Source organism: Eubalaena glacialis, chromosome 1 (genome assembly GCF_028564815.1).
Source record: "Eubalaena glacialis isolate mEubGla1 chromosome 1, mEubGla1.1.hap2.+ XY, whole genome shotgun sequence".
In the NCBI taxonomy this organism is placed as follows: domain Eukaryota; kingdom Metazoa; phylum Chordata; class Mammalia; order Artiodactyla; family Balaenidae; genus Eubalaena; species Eubalaena glacialis.
The window spans coordinates 6,238,599-6,262,120 of record NC_083716.1 but is presented as its reverse complement, the minus strand read 5'-3'; the positions used below and the strand labels follow the sequence as shown (position 1 = coordinate 6,262,120).

The 23,522-nt window shown below is 43.5% G+C and overlaps 1 protein-coding gene across 1 annotated transcript in view; it reads right to left on the bottom strand.

Moving 5' to 3' along the window:
- The window catches only part of ADAM12 (ADAM metallopeptidase domain 12), a 390,595-nt gene that overhangs the window by 82,742 nt on the left and 284,331 nt on the right, over positions 1 to 23,522 (bottom strand). The window contains exons 6-10 of the mRNA XM_061183918.1: positions 19,409 to 19,589; positions 12,696 to 12,761; positions 11,552 to 11,623; positions 4,940 to 5,109; positions 2,098 to 2,182 (exon numbers count right to left, since the gene is read on the bottom strand). Of these exons, the coding sequence (XP_061039901.1) occupies positions 2,098 to 2,182; positions 4,940 to 5,109; positions 11,552 to 11,623; positions 12,696 to 12,761; positions 19,409 to 19,589 (574 nt within the window). The remainder of the gene's footprint in view (positions 1 to 2,097; positions 2,183 to 4,939; positions 5,110 to 11,551; positions 11,624 to 12,695; positions 12,762 to 19,408; positions 19,590 to 23,522) is intronic.

Below are 23,522 nucleotides of genomic sequence, written 5' to 3'. Positions count from 1 at the left end.
AATGTCTCTTAAGAGACCCCGATAAACAGTTCATATTTCTAATAAGACAAAAACCTGTTTCTTTATTTCTGGCATTATCTCCAAACCCAGACTATTTTAGTCCAGTTAGATACAAAGGCACGGCTTGAAGTGACTAAAATTAATGATCTGTTCTATCTTGGACAAATAGAGAAACAGTACAGAACTCAAATTTTCAGTGTGATTAGGATTCCTGCTTCCTTGCGACATGATTTCCTTCCTCTTAGATTTGTGAGTCCTTGAAAGAGGCACAGTCGTATGTAACACCCATGAATTCAACTTTAGAGACACAATAGGAGAAAGTCTAGACGTTTTAGATCTGGTCAAGATATTGATTGTGTTGATCTCATGAATTTTATAGAAACTAAAGGACCTGTGGACTTTCAACCTACGTGATGCTTCTCTTCTATGTGGAGTAAACAAAGAGTGAGCCTAAGGATGGTCTTTACTGCTGGCCGGCCCATCAAACATATTTCTTATTGATTAACTTTGGTCTTGACTTGATTCCTACTGCAGTACCTACATCTGCTTCTATTTCCCCACATTCATTTTTATCTTTTTTTTTTTTTCTTTAAATAGGCTTCCCTGTCTCCTTTTAAAGAAGGAATCTTGACCAAATGCTTGCATGGAAACGGAATAAAGGACGTGAACTTAAAAAAGTTGCTTAATACCATCAGATTGGTTATAAGAACCTCTGAACACTCCACAGCTGTAGAACCTGCCATACTTATAAGGAATTCAGTTTCAGCTCTAAAAAATATTTACGCCAATTTTAAGTGGCAAAGTCAGTAGCGATGGACCATGGAACCATGAAACAGAAAATGATTCCCTCTTAAAACTTTACAGGCTGCTCTGTAAAAAGACCATTGGGATCTGACTTGAAATGAACCTGGCACCAACAAAACCCAAACTTTCCAGTGACTTCCATGGTGGAGATCACTGGAAGGCTTCCAGGTTCAAAGGGAACCAGAGGGCAGCCCGTTTAAGCCAGAAGTCCACTGGGTGGGTGCCATCCCTCCAAACAGCCTCCTTATACATTTAGTGAATGTTTATGTTAATTACCAGCGCCACCCAGAGAAGAGGAAAATATTCATTGTGGATATTCACTAAGAAGATTAGAGTGGGCAGTATGTGGAGAGCAAATAAAAGTCAGCAGAACATTATTCCTTCAGCCCTTTAATACAATGGAATATTCACAAATGTTCTGTTTGAAAAATGTGGAGGAATTCATGGTTTCTTGGAAGGGCAAGCTTCTGTTTGTTTAACAGAGATGGTGGAATGGTCTCCGAGGACACTCCCTATCTGAGGGCTGGTGCAAAGGGGACACTATGTTTTCCCATCAGGGACAGTGACAGCATGGGATGAAAACCTTTCCTTTAGTTACCTGATGAAGGGGAACCTGTCAAAGTTACCTCCCTCTTCAATTCATAAGAAACAAGTCCCCAATAGTCTCCCCATTCTATTTCCTTTTACAGACATATATAATATGACAAAATGATCCTTGTAAAGCAATAAACCTAGGTCTCTGCCTTCCAAGAATAAGGTTAGTATAAAGACAACTTGGACACTGGCTAGGAGGTATGTCAAGCATTTCCAGCGGTAAATAGTTAAAAACCTCAGACTTTTGGCTATCGTGCCTGGAGGGAGAACCATCAGAAAGCCATTCTAACGGCAATATTTGGTGAGATCACAGCCCATCCCAGAAGCTGAGTGATGAGGGCAACCCCAGTGACCTGGCTCATCCCAATGCTGGGAGGAATTCCTGGATGGAGACGGGTGGATCAAAATCCCCCTTGAAACTTTTTCTCCGCAAAAGGTGTGGACTAGCTTTCACTGAGCTGTTTTTACACACTCAGCCTTCCTGTGTGCAGCTTGATGTGTTTTATAAACAGTCCCTAGAGTACTGTCGGGTACGGAAGATCATAAGCAGAGCTAGAAAAAGGGTAGAATTATATCTAAGAAGCATTAAAGAAAAGGACCTAATTTTACAAAGTCTGATGAAAGTAGACATTTCCTGGGAAATCATCAAGAGAATTAGGTCTGGACATCGCTGTCGGATTCTTGGCGCCCCTGGCTTACCATGACGATTCCCCCGGACTGTTCTGCCGTGCACATGCTCATGATGGGCGCCATGCCGATGGTGGTCCCTTGGAAATAAACTCCACTAGAAAGAAAAGAAAGGACTTTCTTAAATCAGTATAAGGACATTTTCTAATATTTGAAATTCTGTTGGACATTCCTACATTCCAACAGGAAAACTGCACAAGCATACGCAAAGACGAAAATAGCTGCATGAGAGTATGTTTACAGGTGATTTTTATCTTTGGTTCTTCTAAAATTTATCTTCCAGTTCACCATCGTCTCCTAATCCTTTCAGATTTTTGTTTTCAAGACTCAGGATGACAACTAGTCACGAGTTATATATTTATAAGTTGTATCCTGCTATTTTCCAATGAACTGGGCGGGGAGCTTTTCCTTTTAAACAATGTCTGCTGATGTTAGGGCTGAAAAGAGTCACAGAGAATCACTGTTAACAAATGAAAGGCATTAGATGCTTTACTAGATTTTCTGTTGCAGCTGAAGTTTGCTTTCCTGGGTAACATCACAATTAGGCCAGAAACCCAAACTCTTCCAAAATGTCCTGCTAATATAGCTTGCAAAGGGAAATTGGCAGAAAAATGATTGACCCTCTGGAGTTAGTGTAGAAGTTAGCACCCACAAAGCCTTGGCACCCGAGGAGGAAGCTTCCGGAAGGGGAGCTCATGGCTTAGGTGTGGCTTTTCCCCTATATGGAATCTTAATCAATGAGTAATGACATCAAGGCCTCTTTAATGCAATGCTATTAATTCCAACCTCATGCATTAAAAATTAAACACTGTATTTGTTGAATCTCCTTTAAGGGAAAAAATGACTTACCCATGTTATCTTGGCCATGTACATATATAGATATTACACATATTATTTGAAAAGTTAGATATTTAGCAGTGCTCAATTGGATGAAATGGGATAAGTATATACAAAATATAACCTCACCTATGTATGTATGTATGTATCCAATCATCCATCTATCCATCCAGCCAACCAGCCATCCTATTACACGCAAATGTACAGTAGTAGTGATTGCAGTTTTTATATTTACATCTATATAGACCATTTTAACAGATACAATTATACCTATATATATAAAAATAATGTTATATAAGAGGCTAATTTACTTCCAGATGTTCAAGTTGGACAGACTCCATTTGGGGGAAAAATATCAAAACAAAACACTCTGACTCTATTTTTAGTAGTTCAGGATTAATCAATGCATAAAATATGAGGCAACCACAAATATCCAGGGTGGGAAAAAAAAACAACCCTATGAAATGGCCAAAGTAAATTATCAGGGAATGCCAACAGCCTCAGTTCAGATGTAGGCCTTTTCGAAAGTGAGGTTAGGGTAGGACTGCTTTTCAGCGTCCCATAAATGTTCAGTAAACTAGATCCAATCTGTCAAAGAAAAGTGTCTCTGACCCTAAAGCTTTCAATTCAGTGATGTGAGCTACATGAGAACATAATAATGGCATAAACTGTTTAAGAATTTTAATAAAAAGCTGTTCAGTTTAGGAAAAACCTACTCCATACCAGATTAGATTATGATATTTTTTGTTTAAATATAAAGGTGTCTGTAACATGTTACCAATGTATTATATTATATTATAGGTGTGCTTTCCCTCATTTTATTATCTTCACGACCCTTATCACGCTCTGAAATGTCTTTGTTTATTATTGTCTTCTCCCAGTAAACTGGAGACTCCCAAAAGTGGGGAGGTTTACAATGTTGGTCACCATTATGTTCAAAGCCCCTAAAACATGTTTTGTTCCTCGTTCGTGCTCAATACACATTGATTGAACAACAGAACACAAGGTTAATCTGCGACACTGCTGGTATTCTCTGATCTAGAAAACCAAGAGTAACGGCAAAACAGGAGGAATAAAGATTTTCTTTCTCCAGGCAGCTGACAATGATCACCCTAATGTACTGCCTTCAGATCTTGCATAAATATTTTTCACTAATAATGACAGAAAATGAGCTTTTAAAAAATATACTACTCAGGACAACTTTATATCAAGACTAAGCCTAGAGGAAGGGATAAATTGGGAGTTAGGGATTGACATATACACGCCACTATATTTAAAACAGATAACCAACAAGGACCTACTGTATAGCACAGGGAACTCTGCTCAATATTCTGTAATAACTTAAATGGGAAAAGAATTCAGAAAAGAATAGATACACGTATATGTATAACTGCATCCCTTTGCTGTACACCTGACACTAACACAACATTGTTAATCAACTACACTCCAATATAAAATAAAAATTGAAAAAAAAAGAAATGAAAAGGTCAATAAATAAATAAATACAAACGAGAGAAAAACATGAAAAAAAGAAAAGTATTTGTGACTATCAAAATGTTATTTCGATTGTCTTTATGACACATATAATCTGTAAATTAAATTTGAGAAGTCATAATAAAAACCTTCATGGATTAATAGTATTAAAAAAAAAAAAAAAGACTTGGGACTTCCCTGGCGGTCCAGTGGTTAAGACTCCACGCTTCCACTGCAGGGGGCGCGGGTTCAATGCCTGGTCGGGGATTGAACTAAGATCCCGCATGCTGCGCGGTGCCGCCAAAAAAGAGAGGAAAAAAAAAAGACTAAGCCTAGAAACAGTTGCATAGAGGAAATGTCCAGGTGTTAGACGAAGAAAATAAGACATCAGCCAGAGGGATAGTTTTCCCAGGGTATGCAAAGACTTTTCCAACAGCCCCCAATTTCAATCGAGATGGCCTCCCCCTCCCCCCACCCCGCCCCCGCAGTGTGGGCTGAGATCGCTCTTTTATTTTAAGCAAAGGAGAGACAACAGATGCCTTACCTGATAAGCTGTGCGTTGTCATGGGATTTGCGAGGTAGAAGCTTCATCTTTCTCCAGTCCAGAAACTCGTGGAGGCTCGTGAATGGGTCCTGACTTATGGAGCATTTGTCGATGTCATTCCACACCTCTACGCCCACCAACACGATTCGAATGTTCAGCGGTCTGTAAAACTGAGGGAGACAGAAGACGGGCATCCCTGGGGGCTCACGTTAATGAGAACTTACCATGCCGAGTAGAACAGATTGGCAAGTTCTGAACTTCATCGCCGTGACATGAAAAATCTCTCTGTGCTCCCTTGTTCCCGTGGCATTAGAATTGAAGGAATATTTTCAGTGTCTGATGCAAGGTGATGAGCTAACTGGGTGCTCAAATGTGGGTGACCAATTAGATGTTAGAATTACCAGCCTTTTTGATGTCTGCCCTCATTTGTAGGGAAGCACGCATTTCAACCGATTCACTGGTCATTTGAAATAGGCGTATAGATGTGTTATTATTGCTAAAGTCGTTACATTACAGCTAAAGACTGCCAGTTCGTATCTACTGCAAGAAAAACAGTAAGTGAATTAAGATCTTTCAGACACTCTGCCAAGCGCAGTAATTTGTTCATTTTAAGAGAAATGTTCTACCTATGAGTTACTGAAAATGAATCTGTATTAAGTTTTTCAGCAAAGACTCAGATTTTGCTGACCCTATCATATTCTGTCACCTATAATTGACCCAGAAGGTTTTAATTGAATGAACAGATAAATATCTTGCAGGATGATAAAGGCATACACAGAACCTTTCTTCAGGAACTTTGAGGACCATTCTTCCCACAGCCAGCTCACCAACAGCGTCATGGGAAAGATCTGGTAAAGGAAATTCCTCTTTTTTCAGGCATACCACTCACTTCAAGTCTTCTTGCTTTTCTGCCCCCCCATCTTTCTGTGTCCTGACTTCAACCTACAGCCCTTTATCCACAAACAGATCATCTTGGGTTGGAAGCAGGTAGAGCAACTCTTCTGATGTCTATGGGATAGTTTTGTCCCAGACGAGCTTACTAGGGCAGGATGAGGGGTCAGGGTAGAGGTAAGAACTCCCCATTGCCCCCGACTGCCTTGCTACCCCCATGGGATCACACAGACACGGAGACGGCTCTTTGCTCAGGGTCCGGGGGTAAGGAGGTGGGACTCATCTGGCTGGCTGTATACTCTTCCAGAGCCTGCAGTGTGTAAGGCAGGGCACAAACATCTTCATCTTCTGATACTCCAGGCAGCCAAGGAGGAAGATGTGGCAGCTACAGTCAAGCTCCAGATGGGAGCAGGTCCTATTCTTAGTTGCTAGAAGCCTCGGAGCCAACAAATAACAAAAATCACAGAAGCTCCGCATCTGATAGTTAAGCCCCATTCCAACGTGCTGAGCTCAAGGGCAATAAACTCCATGAGGCTCAGCACTGACCCCGGGTTCTGACCCACAAAAGGCAGGTTCATCTTTTCCCTTGCTGATCTCTCCCTAGTCATCTGGTGAGCATTAGGTTAGCAGAAGAATGTGACTAAAGCACAGACTACATCACAGAGTCTAAACTGATCACAGCGGTCCAAGTTGGTTTCAAGCAGATAACAATTATGGGCACTACATTAATAAGTTAATGAGACAATTATACGACCTAAATGCTGCCTGACAGCTTGTTTTTAATCAAGAATTGCTTGGCCTGTGGTATCCACTTGCGAGCTCCCAGCCCAGGCTTTCCAGGCAAAATCAAGGTCCTGGCCCCATCTGGACTCTGAACGCACACGCCTGGCTGCTGTGCTGCACTGGAGAGCTTACACTTTCGGCTGTGTCACAGACAACAGTGATCAGAGGCAGAAACGCAGGTGATCCAGTGCCGACGTCCACACCAGCCTGCCAAGTGACATCCTCAGGGTCAGATGCCCCGTGTGGGCTGCAGGGTCGTCATCTGTGCTGGGGACACTATGTTTGCCTCTGGAGAGTGTCATATGGAAGTGGTCACTAAGGTCTGTCAAGGTCTAACTGTCATCATTTCTCAGAGCTGGCTTGGGGGCTTACTAATCAAGGGTCTTTTCATAATAATAATGGGTTGTAGTTTCCATTTATTAGCTCTCTCAAATCACAGAACAGATTTCATATCTAGAAGCATAAAATACAGTCCCTCCTCTCGAAACTGGTGCTATTGATTAACTGTCGCATATGCTAAACTCACATCATGTCATCACAGTATCCCATTGCTGCCTGTTGGGATGCTCTTCCCAGGGCTCTGCCGATGGCTTCCTTTTGGTTCTTCCTAATAACAATGACCACAGCTAACACCTAATGAGCATTTCCAACGTCCTAGGCACAGTGCCACGTGCTTTCCAGGCCGTAGCTCTCTCAGTCCTCAGAACACTCTGAGACTTACGAACTATTATTATTTCTGTGTTACGGTCAAGGACGTTGAGACAAGGAGGGACCAGGTAGACCACTCGAGACATGACTGGCATAGCCGGGTTTAAGCATAGGCAGGCTGGTGCCCAGGTTCTAAACCACTAAGTAACCCCGCCAGGTAAGGGCGAGTACTGAGATTCCCTTCCAAGATGATCCATTGCGACCCCAGGCCCAGAGAGAAGTACAAATGGAGCTTGGCAGCTGCCTGCCTGGCCTATGGCTCCCAGGATGCATGTGGACACCGTCCAAGACCAGCTGAAGTGATTCACCCATTAACATAGCTGCGGCAAGTATCTGGCTGTATGCTAGGCTTGGCACTGGCACAAAGAGCAAGGGTTAGGTTACCCTTGCCCTTGGCTCCCAAATGCTCAGAGGTCAGCAAGAGGCTCAAGGCAGGGGATACTTAGCCATTATTCCAGTAAATGCCAATCGAGTGAACTGCCAAGAAGGGTGCAAACAGAAGTTCAGGGGATGCTGGGCTTGAGGGCTCAAAGAAGGCTTTCTAGAGGAAGCGGATCTGAGAAAACATGGGTAGGATTACAGGGTGGTCTGCTGGGGTCCAACACGGGAATGTGCACCCCTCAGGCAACTGGTTTGAGCGGGGGGCACGAGGACTCACACAAGAGGGAAAATACCTGAAGTTAAATGCACGGAAGATGAGTCCTTCAGAAGTAGGTCACAGAGGTGCAGCCTGAACGGATGCGCAGCTGTTGCTAACTTCGTCATGAGTAAGAAGCAGGACAGATTGGAGGGGAGAAGCCAGAGAGGCTATCACTTAACTGGGCAGCCACACACCCCGCCGCTCCCGCCCTGCAGTGTAACTGGGGCCTGGGGGAATGTCTTACTTCCCATGTAAAGGGTTTGTCTGCCAGTACAGCGTCGGACACACTCTCCGTGTTTCACACACAGGGGAATTGCCTGAACGTTTCTGAATGTCACCTCTGTCCCTAAATCACTTCTCGGACTCTCAGTCCGGGATGTGCTTCTCCCTCTTCCCTTCAAGCCAGTGCAGCCGGCCAAGCAGTTATTAGTTAAGAATAGCTAAGAAGAGCCAAGATTTCCGCAAATGAGGAAGTTGCCACTGGAACAGTCATTGTTTTTTAAGCCAAGAAGCTCCCACTTGTAGTTGCAAAACTCAACTTTGGCACACTTGCTAGAGCCCAGGGCCCATCAGTTAGTAGACTTGGGTGAACAGAACGTCCCAAGGAGCCTGGGTACCCCCAGCGGGCCTTCAGGGTCTGCTGGGGACAGACACATATGTGCGCTCAGCAATTCAGCTTTCTCCTTGCCAGAAACACAAGAACAGGCAGGCGGGTGAACTCCACCGAGTCTGTCAGGACTTTTCTCAGATATATTGTTCTTTAATTACCAGGGCAGATTATTACCAAACCCCCAGTTGCTCATTTCTGGTTTTGCAAACTGAAGCAAGATATAATACAGAATAATAGGTAAAGAAACACAAACATGGAAGACCAAGCACATCACCTTAAAATAGGATTTCAGCAGTTACCAGCCCGAGTTTAATATTGTTCATGGTTTCTGTTTACTTCCAAGGCCTAAGAAGTACTTGAATTCTTTGTTTTCATCTGGATGTTGTCCCATCTCACTGGAGGCGTCTGGAATGTACTCGCCCAAGGCCCCACCCAGGCCAATCAAACCAGAGTCCCTGGATTGAGACTTGGAATCAGCATTTTGAAAACAAACATATAGACAAACACACACACACACAAACAAACAAACCTTGCCAGGGCATTCTAATGCCCAGCCCAGACTGAGAACCATGTCTGACTCCTACGGTCTCTGGCATAACCTCTGGGATCCATCCCTCACCCTCCCTGCCAGAAGGACTTGCCATTTACAAAAATTCTCCTGCATCCACTTGACTTTAGGATAAAAGTTTAATTTTCAAAAAGTAGCTATTCAAAATATATCAGCAAGCGTGGGCTGCCTGGGAGTCTGACCTGCCTAAAAGTTCTGGTGGACGAGGACGGTATCATCTCAGGGTGCCATCAGCCATCTGTGTTTTCTTCCCGCTTCCAGAAAGTTCCATCCAGCCATAGCCTCTCTCTGAGCACCAGGCCCTGATCCCTGACTGCTCAGGGTGCCCCAGGAGACTCCCGCTCTCGCTTCTTTGGGTACGAAGCCTCGTTCACCTGTCCTCCCAAACTTGGGCTCATTGGGACCCCTGCTCATCTCAGCCTCTGTTTCTGCTCGGTCAGGGAGGGCTTGGGATCCACAGTAAGCGGGTAGAGTCAAGGTCAAACACTCCTGCAGAGGAGACCAGGGCTTATTCCTGGTGCTGCCTTTCAATGCTGTGTGAACATGTGCTGATTACTTAACTAGCCTCTGCAAACCTCCGCTATAAAAATGGGAATACTGGTATCCACCCGGGAGTGTCTGCAAAGCACTTAGAGCCTGGCACGTAGCAACTGCTCAATACATTTATTAGGAACCATCCCTTCAAATGTCTCTAAATCCTCGTCTTTCTCACATCCCCACTTCCCCAGCCCCGGGTCAGATCTTCATAATTTCTGTACAATAGACGCCTGCCAGCTGTATTTGTCTTTGGTAACTCCATCCTCCACAGTAACTGCAGGCACAGCTGTGTGTGATCCTGTGTGTCTCCCCTGCTTAAAAACATTCACCTTGCTCTCCACCGACGGCAGAATAAAATCCCGATGGGGTCTAGATGGCTCCGCAGGGCATTCAGGGCCCTGCCACTGAATCCCCTGCAGCTTCATCTGCTCCTGCCCTAGCTGTGCACACACACACACACAATTATGCTACACACACACACACACCGCTTAGTTAGACGGAGTTACTCGCCATGTCCAGACTCGTGCGGAGCAAGCCAGGCCCTCCCCGCCTGTGCTCCTGGTGAAACTTTACTCACCTTGCAAAATCGCCTCACTGCAAAGCCTCCCCGACCCCCAGGAAGAAGTAAGCGATTCTCTTCTGCATCCCCATAGCACCTGATGGACAGCATCGACCTGGTTCCCATCACGCTGGTCCATGCTAAGTGGCTTATGGGTCTGCTTCCCTACAAAGCTGTGACCTCCCTGAACAGATGGACCACATCTGATACAATTCGAATTCTTGATGCACACTGCTCGGTACCGCCCATAAGTCCTCGTAGAATGGAGTTGAATCTCTGGAAGGCTTTTGTTTTCATTTTCCCGAAAACTTTGAAAACTCACTTTAAATATTATACAATAGGATTGTTTGGAAACGTAGCTATCGTGAAGCATCCACAAACTGCTATGTGTAAAATGTGAGCATTTCAGAGAATCCCGGCCATGAGAGATTCAGCAATGAGCTGGGGCCCCTTTCCTCTCCCACTGTCCTCAGAGGCAGGAGACAGGCTATTGCTAAGAATTATGGTTACACTCAGACAGGGGCTGCCAGCCACATAGCACGTGAGAACCACCTGGGAGTGCCTACAAAGCCTGATGTCCAGGCCCCACCCAGACACCCGAGCAGCAAGGCCTTTGAAAGCTTCCAGGCAACGCCAACATGCTCTGGGCTGAGAGCCCTCAGCACCAAACAGCCCGACGCTCTCCCTGCAGGGTCTGTCGCTGAAGGCAGGTGGCGTAGATGGTACCATCTCCTTGAGAACAGGTCGCGTAAGGAGCGTTGGTGAGCAAATACACCTGGGTCAGAGCAGACTTTCAGGATCTCTTCCAGCTCTGAAATCACCTTTGCAAAGGTGAGCTCCCTCCCGAGTTATCGGCGAGGAATTTTCTGACGGCTGATTGAGCCGAAAGCCGATTTCTGTGTCCTGGGACTGTGGAGCCCGTGGGTCCCTTATCAATGAGAGCTCACCCTCAGGGCGCCTGTGGGACCTGCCCAGGGAGACCTGGGAAGAGGCCTGCTTGGAGCTCTCAAGAGGGCCAGATGCACCCTACTGGGGTTCTGGATCTAACTGGGGAGGTCAAAACGCCTTCCTGGCCAGAAGAGAGCCTGGCGGGAGATGGATGCCAAGGCCACTGAGGTCCAGACAGCGTGGGGTGGCATCTCCCGCAGCTGCTCCAGGCCCCAAGAATTCTCAGAGGAAGGGGAAGTTGGGTACCAGCCCAGGACCGGAGGCAGAACCCGACCTCCCTAAGTCAGATGGGATGTGTTTCATTCCCTCCGCCTCATTCCCAAACATTTACATGCTGTGAGTGATCTAATTACCCCCAAGGAACTTACCTTGTCAACGTGATTAGCGATCTCTATTAATCGTTGTTTGACTTTTTCCAGGTCTTTTCCTTGCCTCTGAAACTTAATAATTTTAAATGTCAGCATTAACAATGGCAAGACTATCAATCAAATCTCATCTTCCTAGCTCCTGGAAATGTGAAGTCTCAGGCTCTGCAAATCCCCCAGGGCCCTCCCTGGTTTATGGTGAAGTAAGCTCCCATCCTGCCGAGTAATTTCCCCATCCAGGGACTTTCTGAAACTCCCCGAAATTCACCCAAGCCAAGTGCTCAGAAGATAGTAACTTTTGTGAATTTTCCAGCCTCATAAATGATGGAGGCAGTGACATGTTTTGGCATAGAGAAAACAGACAACCAGAAGGCAGTCCAAAGCCATTCTTCATATCATCAACTTGATTTTAACTTCCTCTGAAATCTCCTTTATATTTGTTTTTAAAAATTAAAGAGTGAAAGTAATAGAAGCGCATGGCAACAAGTCAAACAATACAGAGAATGGATAAAAAGTTAATATAATTCCCACTTCTCCCGGCTAATCTGAACTTCCAGAGTGGGAACAGTTGCCTGTGAAATTGTCAAATCTGTTTCATTCATATGCCTTGAGCCAGTCTGGGAGAAAATGTCACCTAATTCATAATAGGTAGTAGAGGCAAGAAAAGAACACAGAGAAGATAATCTAAAAAAAAACTAATTAAAAATTAATTAAAAGAAAAAAAAAACTAATACAGCATCAAGCCCTACTTTGGAAGGTAGGGTTTTTCTGCTGTGTCTACAGCCTTCATTCATTCATTCATTTGGGTTTAGGACATATCGGACATTTTTAAACTAAACTTTTCCCAAAAGTGTTTTAGAATACATTCTAAAACCATCTGCCATTTCCCACAAATAATTCTCCCTGTTTGGAGAGCTTAGCTACATGGCAACTCTGCAGTCCTTGCTAATATTTTGTAATACCAGATACATTTTTAATATTTTATACTTTATAATATCAGGAAACCACTTTTTTCAATGGGTTGTTTACAATGCTTTTAAGGCCTCCTGGAAAATGAGGTTAAATAAAGCAAGTAATAACTTGCTAAACATTTTCTTTTCCCTTTTTTTTTTTTTAAACCAACCAAGAAATTTCAGAAAGTTCTTACCTCTCGGTTGTCTGCCACAATAACGAGCTCTACATACTTGGTCGTCTTGAGGGTCTCTCTTTTTTGCTGCCAAAAGTAAACATGGGTTTAATTTCCCTGACTGCCTCTCTGGGGCTACCCGAACACTGTCAATGTCTCTCGACTCAAGCACTTGAACTACGGCACCCCCGCCCCCTTACCGAGATCACCGGCTCCCACACCCCTGTTCCACCTAGAAGTTCACCTCCAACCCCAAAAACCTCTGTAAAACCTTCTCAACGTGAGCGGCCACTTTCCATTTCCATCTGGGAAATCCTTAAAAAGGAATCTAACCTTTCTGCTGAATCACTGATTATAGGATCAGAACAAGTTGAGATCATTATTAAACAAAACACTTATGTAAACAAGCAAAACCAAAGCTCTCTCTGGAACAGGAGCCAATGAACTCTTCATTTCGGGCTGGATGTAGCACATTTCAAGATCACTACAGACGATGATGGAATTAGGGTCTCACGGGTGTTCCCTTTGCCTTTGTGGTCCAGTTTTGTGATGTGGGAAAAGCCGATATATAAAGCGAATATATTTTGAGCAGGAACTGCATAGCCCTTCTGGGGAAACACCGAGTAGTCCATTCCAGGGAGCTGATTTCTTGCAGTTGATCATTTAAAAATCTGGTTAGAAGCAAAGGAAGAATAGGGAACAGCCAGGCGGATAAACGGGGAACAGAGCCAGGAGAGAAGAAGGTGCTAGGAGGAAAACCAGAAAGGAACAAGAGAAACAGAATAGGAAGAAACAATGTCAAGGAAAAAAAAAAAAAAAAGACTGAAACATGCCACTGGAGAAAAAGGATTGGTAGGAGTGCAATAGTTGAGAAGAAGACAGAAATTGTATATGAAGGGGTAGGGGCCGAAGATGATGCAGAGAGCCCAATATGAACTCCCTCCCAAATCAAGGCAGCCTCTGAAGTGGGTGACATTTTAATCATGTTTCTTCAAAAAACATTCGTACTCTTCCATGAATTACTGGGAGAATCCCAAAGGCACTTATAGGAGAAAAAAGAGCAATTCATGGAGGGTGGTCTCAAGAAGCAAACATTAAAAACAAAAAACAAAGCCTTCAGTTTCTGCAATAAAATACAGTCGGAGGAAATGAGGGTTGAATTGGTCTCGGTTCTCATAACTGATATCACTGCTGTATGAATTAACTACACACACTGTTTAATGTTGAAAACTTGCATGTTATAACCACGCTTTCAGACAAAAGCAAAAATGACCAAGGCATGCTTTGAATCAGCTTTCCAGTCACATAATCCTGAGGGAAACATCTTTCATAAAACAAATCCCCATCAGTCCGGGATCTTCCAAACAGATTTTTACAGGAAAAATGTTTGTACCATAGCAGTGTTCCTCCTCGCGGCCCAGCTGTGCTGATTCATGAATTTAGGTATCCCTAAAGAAATCTGGAAACCTTATGGAGGAAGGAAAAATAAAGCACCATGAAAGGTATAATTTCTCATACTTTTACAATGTTACAAGGGAAAAAAGTTAAGCTTTGTAACTATACGTTGCAGGCATGCTTTATGGTGATAACTACGTACACACGAAGGAAAGAAGATTAGCCCCAGCAGTACCCACTGGTATATGCAAAATGAGACACCTTCTCGAAGTGTGAAGATCTTGCCCCTTCTCCTTATTCAGGTGTGGAAAGCAGAAGCCTCTTTTCCCCCCCATAATTCCCTGATTTACCATTACAGATTCAGCTCATCTTACAGAAGAAAATACAGCTCTATTAAAGAAAAAATAAACTAGCCTCCCATTGAAAAACTCATAGGGAGAGCCCTGGTTGTTCAGATGTTTACACCTTTCAGACGGCAAAGGGGTGAAACAAATGACCAGGGGATATTTCCAAATGGCCTTGGATCATCATTTAGAAAATACACAATTCCAGATAATGAAAACAAACACATGAACCCAATTTTCCTGTCTCTGCAGTTTTCAGAGAAGTCCAAATTTTCTCATGAATGCAGAGAATTGCTAGCTCAGAGAGAAACCTAACCACATAATAATAGAAAGCCATGGGGGAGTGGCGGGCTCATGGCCGCAAAGGTTCCTTCTTCCCTCAGCTGCACACACAGAGAGGCTTAAATTACCTCCACATGATCTCCACCTCTCTGGGCTATCCGGTTAAAAAAATCATATTTAAAATGTTTGATATACAGAGTAACATTTGAAACTGGTTGCTTGAATTTTCATTTTGGGGGGTGATGATAAACAAAAGCCCTTCCCCAAACAGATAAGAGTATATAAGCCTCCGAGAATGGCCCAACCATTCTCTGCTCCGAGGTGCAGACCGAGGGGTTCTTTGAGCCTTGCTCAAGCGGGAAGCTGTTCCTGGGCCTCTCAAAGTCATCACAGCCAAGTTCTCGGGGAGAATGACCCCTACACATGTTACAACAAGAACTCTGGCATTGAGAACTTAACTCAACCCGAGTCAGAAAACAAGTCAAGATGAGGGTGACAATAAATTCTCATTGCAACTCTCTCTTCCTATGGGCCAGGTCCCTGAAACGGTGTTTCAGGGAGACGGGATAACACAGCACAAGTCCTGAGGCTGGGGAGAGCTTGGAGTGTCGTAGCAGCGGGCAGGATGGCTATCGTCTGGTGAGTGAGGGAAAAGTGTGGATGAGATATGGCTGAAGATGGAGACGGAGGACAGGGGCCATGGTGAGGAGGCTGGCCGGTAATCTAATTATCAGAGAGCAGTGGGGGACCCTTGAATGTGAGGTTCTTTACACATCACTCTGGCTGCTCGGAGGAGAATGGATTATCGGGGGACCATAGGGGAAGTGGAGGGCGCAGGTGAGCGCTGGTGACAGTTTGAGGCTGTAAGGATGGAGACAGGCAAACAGATTCAAGTTGGGTGTTTTAACCAAACAACAACAACAACAAAACAATAACAATGGAACCAGGACCATTTCCATAGACGGTAAGATCAGCAAATTTGATGAATCAGAAGTTTGGTTTACCTTCCTCTGAGTAAAGAAAGATCATCGTTGGCTCAAGCCAGGCTCCGTGCCTTGACTCTAAGGCCACTTTATGAATATGTATGAACTGAGTCCTGGTCTCTGCTGTGAAAGGTCATCTCTACCATCCTTACCAATGATTTGCATGGGGACCAAGCACAGAGATCATATCTGCGTGGGGTACAGCCTCTGAGGTCTGGCTAACAACAGGCTACAGAACCAGCAAGCAAACGAGACAAATGCTGGAAGAATGGGCTGAACTTGATGAGCTGAATGTTAATGGGGACAGATGCAAAGTCCTGAAATTGAGTCTAAAACGCCAGTGGCAGAAGTGAGAGCTGTTATTTACTCATCTAGAGTTTCAATCGATTCAAGACTCAATAGGAATCCACACCTGGATATTTTGGAACCTCGGTTCACACTGAGAGATGCTCAGAGCTCAGGGCCAAGGAAGCAATAGCAGTGCTGGCTCTGTTATCCACCGAGATTTAAGAACGACCAAGGCAGTAAAGGAACTTGGTATGTATGGCCTCTTAGAGGAGGTACAGAGGTGAGGGTGGTTATATTAGAGAAAAATTAAACATGCCTGCTCTAATTAACAAGTTTTCCAATGGTTCTGGCCAGTTCCAGATATTCAACTATTACTAGACTCTACAGATAATACACATTCCTGTTAATACTGCTCCCACCATCACTACTGTGACTTCTGTTAAACCAATATGGCAGCCTGTCTAGAAACCCAAAAGCAACAGCCCTGGTCCATTTCAGAGTGGCTGCCTTTGAGGAAACTACAGGGTCTCCCTGACCAGATGTCCTATTTGAACTCAGTAGCCCAAGCAAACTTGGCTTTCTAGAGAAGGCACTGACTTTTACATTTGACTCCTAATTATCCATACTAGTGGAGGGGAACAATAGCACAGATAGTCCCCGGAGAGGATAATTCAAAAATAATTCACATTTGCCTTCGGGATGTATTATGTGATTTTCTCCAGTAGCAGATTTATGGCCTTCACCTTCCTTATAGTCTGCTCAGGCTTGTGTTAAAATTCCTTTGCATTTTTGAATGAACAGCTGATGGAGAGGGAGGGAGCAGCCACAGGAGGGCTGAGTGGCAGGGGCTCTGCAGGCTGGACTTAAAAAGCTGCAGAGGAGGGAACCGGCGAGGAAGCCCTCTGACCGCAGGCACCCTTCCAGAAGCAACGTGGGTTCTCACTAAAATCTAATGTAAAGCCTTGTAAAAATGACAAACAATAGCTCAAGCTTATATTATAGCCAGTGCATACCCCGAGTGCAGATTTATCCCTGCTGCTCGTTGAAGAAAAACACACACATCTGCAGAAAAATCTCAGTCTGCAAGCCAACCTGTACAATAGTTAACATTTAGTAGGGGCAGAAAAATGCTGCGAAAAAGCAAATGCAGTTGCTGCAGTGCATAAACTAGATGAGTTAGATGCAGTTACACTGATTTTTGAGTATAAATAAAGGCAGTGTTAAGTCTGGCAGGTAAGGGGCATAGAACATGAGTATTTCCCTTTCATATTTCCCATAGGTACTGCCCCAAACTGTCTTGTGTATAATTTCAATTCTCTCATATTCCACTTATTTGAAAATTGTTTTTTGTATTGTTTTCACAATATAGATGTGCTTTTTAAGTCAGAGACATTTTCTCTTCTGTAAAAACAATCCCGACTATTTCTAGAGAGGAATATTGAGAACGGGGTTGAAGTGCATGCAATGCCTCCCCTTTACAATTTAAAGGTTCATTTACACTTGCATATGCATAATTAACAAAACAACATTGTTATTCAGGTTTTCTCCATCTCTCTACACGTCAAAATGACTGGAAATTACTGTGCCAATCCTAGTTCTAGGGAGCCGTAAGCTTAGTTAAAGAATTAAAATATGGCTGGCAAGGCCTGACCAAGTCAGGACTGACTTCTAAATGAAATGGCAAACATATCTGAGTGCCGTTTAAACTGTCAAGTTATAAATCTCACAAGGTGGATAACGTGTGATCAACAAGGTACTCAAATCAAGGCGCCTGGAAAACAAAATGCAAATGTTCTACTTGTTTATGACTGTGAAAGCTACGGCCTCATCACATCTTATCTGAAGTCTGGAATCAAAGGCAAGAGTAAGCGTGAAACAAACATGCCCTGGGACCACAGAGGCCGGTCTTTGGGATTCCGTCTCTTAAATCTGTCACTCTAAGATGGCTCAGGGGAGGAGAGCAGGAAGAAGATTCTGTCAAGCTGTTGCTGATGGTGGAGGTGGGGGCACTTTTCAAGTCCTTTTCCCGGGGATTGAGATTCAGCCCCACTACTGCATGTCATCCTCAAAGTCAGCCACAGTGCCTGACGGGGTGTGATGGGGAAAAACAAGAAAAAAACTGGTTGCAAGCACCTGCTGCAGAAAACCTTAGGAGCATGTTAACAAACAGAGGAAGTTAGGGTCATATAGGTGGAAACAGGATGGAAAGAATGAATGTAAAGTTAAAATGAAAAGTCCTAAAGCAGTTCAGTTAAAAGCAGGTTAGGGGAACACACACCTCTCCACAGGTAGGAGGAAAATTTTAAGAAGGAGAAGAAATCGCTTAGGATAACGTTTACTGTCTGAATTGAGAAAAATGACTAGGAATAAAAAGAGGCACAATATTTATGAAGTGTTGAGTGGTAAGCAGGGTAACACTCAAAGTCAGGAAGGACAAAGAGTGTTAAATGGAACCTTGAAAACATGTCCCCAGACCATCAAATGTAAGCACATTGTTAAGTGACATCATATCTAGGAATTCTTCATTTCTTGTCAACAGAGGAACAGGAAAGAGAGAGATGAAAAATCAGGAAGTCGTTGATAACTTCCTATCGGATTGTAGTCCTTTGAGTTCAGGGCCTCCAGCCAGATGTGCTACCCTTACTCCTTTTTAAGAGTTCTGCTGCGGTCTGTGGAGCCCACGTGATACTGATGTAAAAGGGTCAGGCAGCCATTCGGGGTGCAGGTTTCCTGGTGCTGCACCAGGGGGGGACCTCTTAGTCGGGAGGGACATCTGTGGTCCAGACTCCATTAGGGCAACTACTCTCTCCAGTCCTGCAGCAGAAGGGAAGACCTGTGATGAGCAGACCCAGGGGCAGGTGGCCAGAAAGCAGAGACCCCTCGAGGGAAGTGGGACAGGCGCCCCCTAGTACGGACTGGGGGTAAACACCACCCCTCAGCCACACTGCTGGACCAAGACCCAGGGCAGGTGAGTGGGCAGTGGCAGGGAATGCTGTGCAAATCCTAATGAAGACCCTAATTATAAAGCAGACTTGCGTTGGCAAAACCTCCATATTGTCTGTCTCTTCCTGTAGAAGGGAGAGCTGCCCAAGGGTGTGGAGGTTCCGGTCCAGTTCTGTATACCATGGAGGGGCCCAACGGTGGGGCAGACTCCTGGGTCTAGGCCCAGAAGGTTCTCACCGGAGACGTGATTTTGTATCCTCTGAGCTCAACTCTACCCAGCATAGGTTAATGAGTCTGAGGCTGACGTTTAATACAACGATGGAGCTTTCAGTATCTGATTAGGTTCTGCACACATCATAGCAACCACCTCCAGATAAACTGGGTAATAACTCCATCCCTCAGACACAAATGGCAAAATTTCTCCAGATGGCCTAGCAGTGGGTGTCCCTAGCTGGAGCCCCCAGCTCCCCAGAGACACCACGTGGGGTTTCCCTCCTACCCTTCTTGCCCAGGTCTGGGAGGGCGGTGGGAGCCTGTCATGCATAGCGAGGCCTGTCGTGTTTGATCCACAGGATCCCCAGGTGCTCTGCAGGTTCTCCACTGGGAAGAGTTTGTATCTGTTGGTTTCATTTTTCATTGGCTCCAAAATGTAGGTTTTATTTTCAAATGTAATAAGTCCCCTGTTGAAAAAGAAAGAAGAGAAATTATGTAACTTTTAAGGGCAGTTTCTTGTTCATGGCTAAAACCCAGTTCTTATTCAGAGAATAAAAGGAGAAATACCAATTTATTTATATTCTCAGGTCTGAATTGGAAAGGACATTCCTGTGCCATATGTTTGCACTGATTTATTTTTGCAAAAAACCAAGTCTGCGAAGTTTTTTGTTTCAAATATTTTATGGTAAAGAATCTACTGTGTTTAGTCTTTACGTTTTTCGTTTGTTTGTTTTTTACTTCTCAAGGATATATTGCTGGGAAGAAGAGTTGAGATAAAAGATGTTTCATCCGCTTAGAAAATAACTAGATCTGGATTAGCAGACATGATTCAGAAGGGAAATCTTTTTTTTTTTTTTAAAGGGAAATTCCTACACCTGAATTATTCATCCTGATCAACTAAATCTCCTAAATAGTTGAAAGGATTCTGAAATAAGGTTAAGTATAAACCTATGCTTTTTTCGAACTTATGGTTATCAAAGGGTAAGGGAGTGGGAGGGATAAATTAGGAGTTTGGGATTAGCAGATACACACTACTATATACAGTACAGATAAATGACAAGGTCCTACTGTATAGAACAGGGAACTATATTCATTATCTTGTAATAACCTATAATGGAAAAGAATCTGAAAAATAACATATATATAATATATATAATTTATATACATATTTACATAAAACCAAATCACTTTGCTGTACACCAGAAACTAACACAACATTGTAAATCAACTATACTTCCAAAAAAAAAAAAAAAGAATAAAAAAAAGTATGCTTTTTTTGGTATTTTACTTAGTTAATTTGTGGGAGTACTGGGCATATACCCTGAGAAAACCATAATTCAAAAAGAGTCATGTACCACAATATTCATTGCAGCATTACTAAAAATAGCCAGGACATGGAAGCAACCTAAGTGTCCATCGACAGATGAATGGATAAAGAAGATGTGACACATATATACAATGGAATATTACTCAGCCATAAAAAGAAACGAGATTGAGTTATTTGTAGTGAGGTGGATGGACCTAGAGTCTGTCATACAGAGTGAAGTAAGTCAGAAAGAGAAAAACAAATACCGTATGCTAACACATATATATGGAATCTAAAAACAAAATGGTTCTGAAGAACCTAGGGGCAGGACAGGAATAAAGATGCAGACGTAGAGAATGGACTTGAGGACACGGGGAGGGGGAAGGGTAAGCTGGGACGAAGTGAGAGAGTGGCATGGACATATACACACTACCAAATGTAAAATAGATAGCTAGTGGGAAGCAGCCGCATAGCACAGGGAGATCAGCTGGGTGCTTTGTGACCACCTAGAGGGGTGGGATAGGGAGGGTGGGAGGGAGATGCAAGAGGGAGGGGATATGGGGACATATGTATATGTATAGCTGATTCACTTTGTTATACAGCAGAAACTAACACAACAATGCAAAGCAATTATATTCCAATAAAGATGTAAGAAAAAAAAAGGACACATTTGCTAAATATTTTAACTTGCAGAGACAGAGGTGGCCTTATGCCATGGATCCTAAGGCATGTCTGACCTTCTGGAGCAGGACAGAGCTCCAGTAGGCTGTGTCCTACTTCCTGGAAATGAGCCATGTCAGTTTCTTTAAGTGATGGGGGAACATCGGCCTATACACTGGTTTTCCTTTCTCTTTTCCAATGTGGAATAAGAAGTACTTTAACTTAAAAAGGCTCTTCCTGATGTTGAAATCAGTTTTTTCTTTAGAGAAATGAGAACTTGGGTAACGGTAAACTAGCAGCTCTGAGAGTTCCCACACATCTAGCAACTTCTGTTATTGATCAAGTTGACCGCAATCATAAATGCATACAGTTTTCATGCAAAATTCATCTGATTGTCAATAGATGCTTCTAACACAGTGACTCAACCTTTTTTGAGACATGAACCTCCTTATACGCTCCCCAGAAGAATTCACATCTACATAGATCCACAGTATTTTGCAGAAAATTTCAGGAGATTCAGGACTATGGATGAGGTCCATGGGCTCCAGGTTTTAGGGCATCAGTTCCAAGGATTTAAGAAATAGCTTAGTCCTTAAGAAACAGCTGAAAAAGTCGGGTGCTCCACCAGTTTCTTTCAGACAATCTGAGCTTGTTTCCAAAGGATGGAGCTTGAAAGGTGTTCCTATAACATCCACTATTGCTCATTTGTTCAGCCATTCACTCATCCAATGCTGATTGATGGCCCATTTATAGGTGACTATTTAATCATTCTTAAATTTTAATGGAACAACAGTATTTCAATACTCAAATAGTATGGAAGGAAAAGGTTTGATTTGGCAAATATTTATTTTGAACGCAACCGGTGAACCCATACAAGCTAATCAGTTCATTATTATTCAGCTGGTTTACTCCACTAGCCCTGTTTTGTGAAGTGTTACAGGCAGTGAAAGAAACAGCAAGATCATGTCCAGGACGACCGTAGCCTAATTGAGAAGATCGCACCGAGACACACGGGGCAGCTGGAAAACACTGGAGAATTAGGCTGGGTGTTACCAATAATCACGACACTTAACTGTTCAGAGATGGGGGAGCCAATGTGGTTTGGCGTAACTGAGAAGTTCTGGCTATTTTCAAATCCCACAGATTGATTAAAAGTCATTACATACAGCTGTTCTCTTATACACCCTGATCCCCTACTCCCAACCCCCCAAACTAGAGTCTTCATGTATCTCCAAGTAGATCTATTCATATAGACAGGACTTTGGTCATCAGCTCTGGGGTGGCTTGTATTTTTTTCTTTGAAAAGTTCTTTATGAACTAAAACTTAGATTTCTCAGTTTAGAATGGGTAGTAGGACATTTCTGTTTATTAAAGTTTATTTTGAAAAACCCCAAATTAAGAAAAAGATCTTTAAAAAAAGAAGGCCAGGGTAAAGTGGAAAATGAATACACTTGAGGGGAAAAGAGAGATTGGCTAGAAAGCTGACTTTCCTGCCCTAAAAAGAAAATGACACGACATTTCATTTTTCATTGCAACATTTTCTATTTTGCATTGGATTTCAGTAAGCTGAACACTTACAGTAAAATCTGTCGCCAAGTTCTAATCATGAGAAGCACATGACTGAAAAAGATTTTCTACTTAATGGAAAATTTCTAGAAATTGTTACTCAGTCATAAAAATGTTCTGGTATCTCCTTTTATCTTTTAAGTCATCCAAAGGCCAGATGTTGAGAAACTGGGGTGAAGCCTTTCCCTTTGCTCCAAACAATTGGCAGCCTATAATACATCTTAATTAAATAATTGCTTTGGACTGTCTTGTGTATAATTAATCATTTAGCTCTTGAGATTGCTGGAAACCACAGTGGACACAAAATTCAAGGATTCCGGGTTTCTGAGATGTGAAAATTTGATGTTCTCACAGCCCTTTCTGGCCCCAAACTAGATAAGCGAATGTAATTTAAGTTGAATGTCATAGGTATTTAGCTGTCAACTTGGAGTTGGGAGTATCTCAGAGTGTGGAATTTAAATCCAGCAGACTTTGAAAGTGGGGTTCTCTTCCCACTGGTAGAGCAGGGGGAGAGAGGTTAGAAGACAGTTGCCAATGTTTGGGGAAGATGAAGACTGTGGGTATCTTCTCTATGGGGAGATTAAGAGGATCAGGAGAACACTGGACTGGCCCTTATGAGGGGAGGGTGAGGCAAACTTCTGGGGCAGCGAGTGCTGGTGAATGGGAGAAGCAGAAGAGAGGGCTGGTTGAGATGATGAGGGCCACCCGTCATGGCACTCTGCCTAGGATCCAGGCTCAGTGGATCCTCATATAGCGCAGCTCAGGTCATTTTCCCTGCCGTCAAGGGCACACAGGTAGCTGGAGGTACAGGGGGGACCCAGTCTCCACCCAGGTATCCGAAGCTTGAGATGTTCAGCCCCTGCACTCT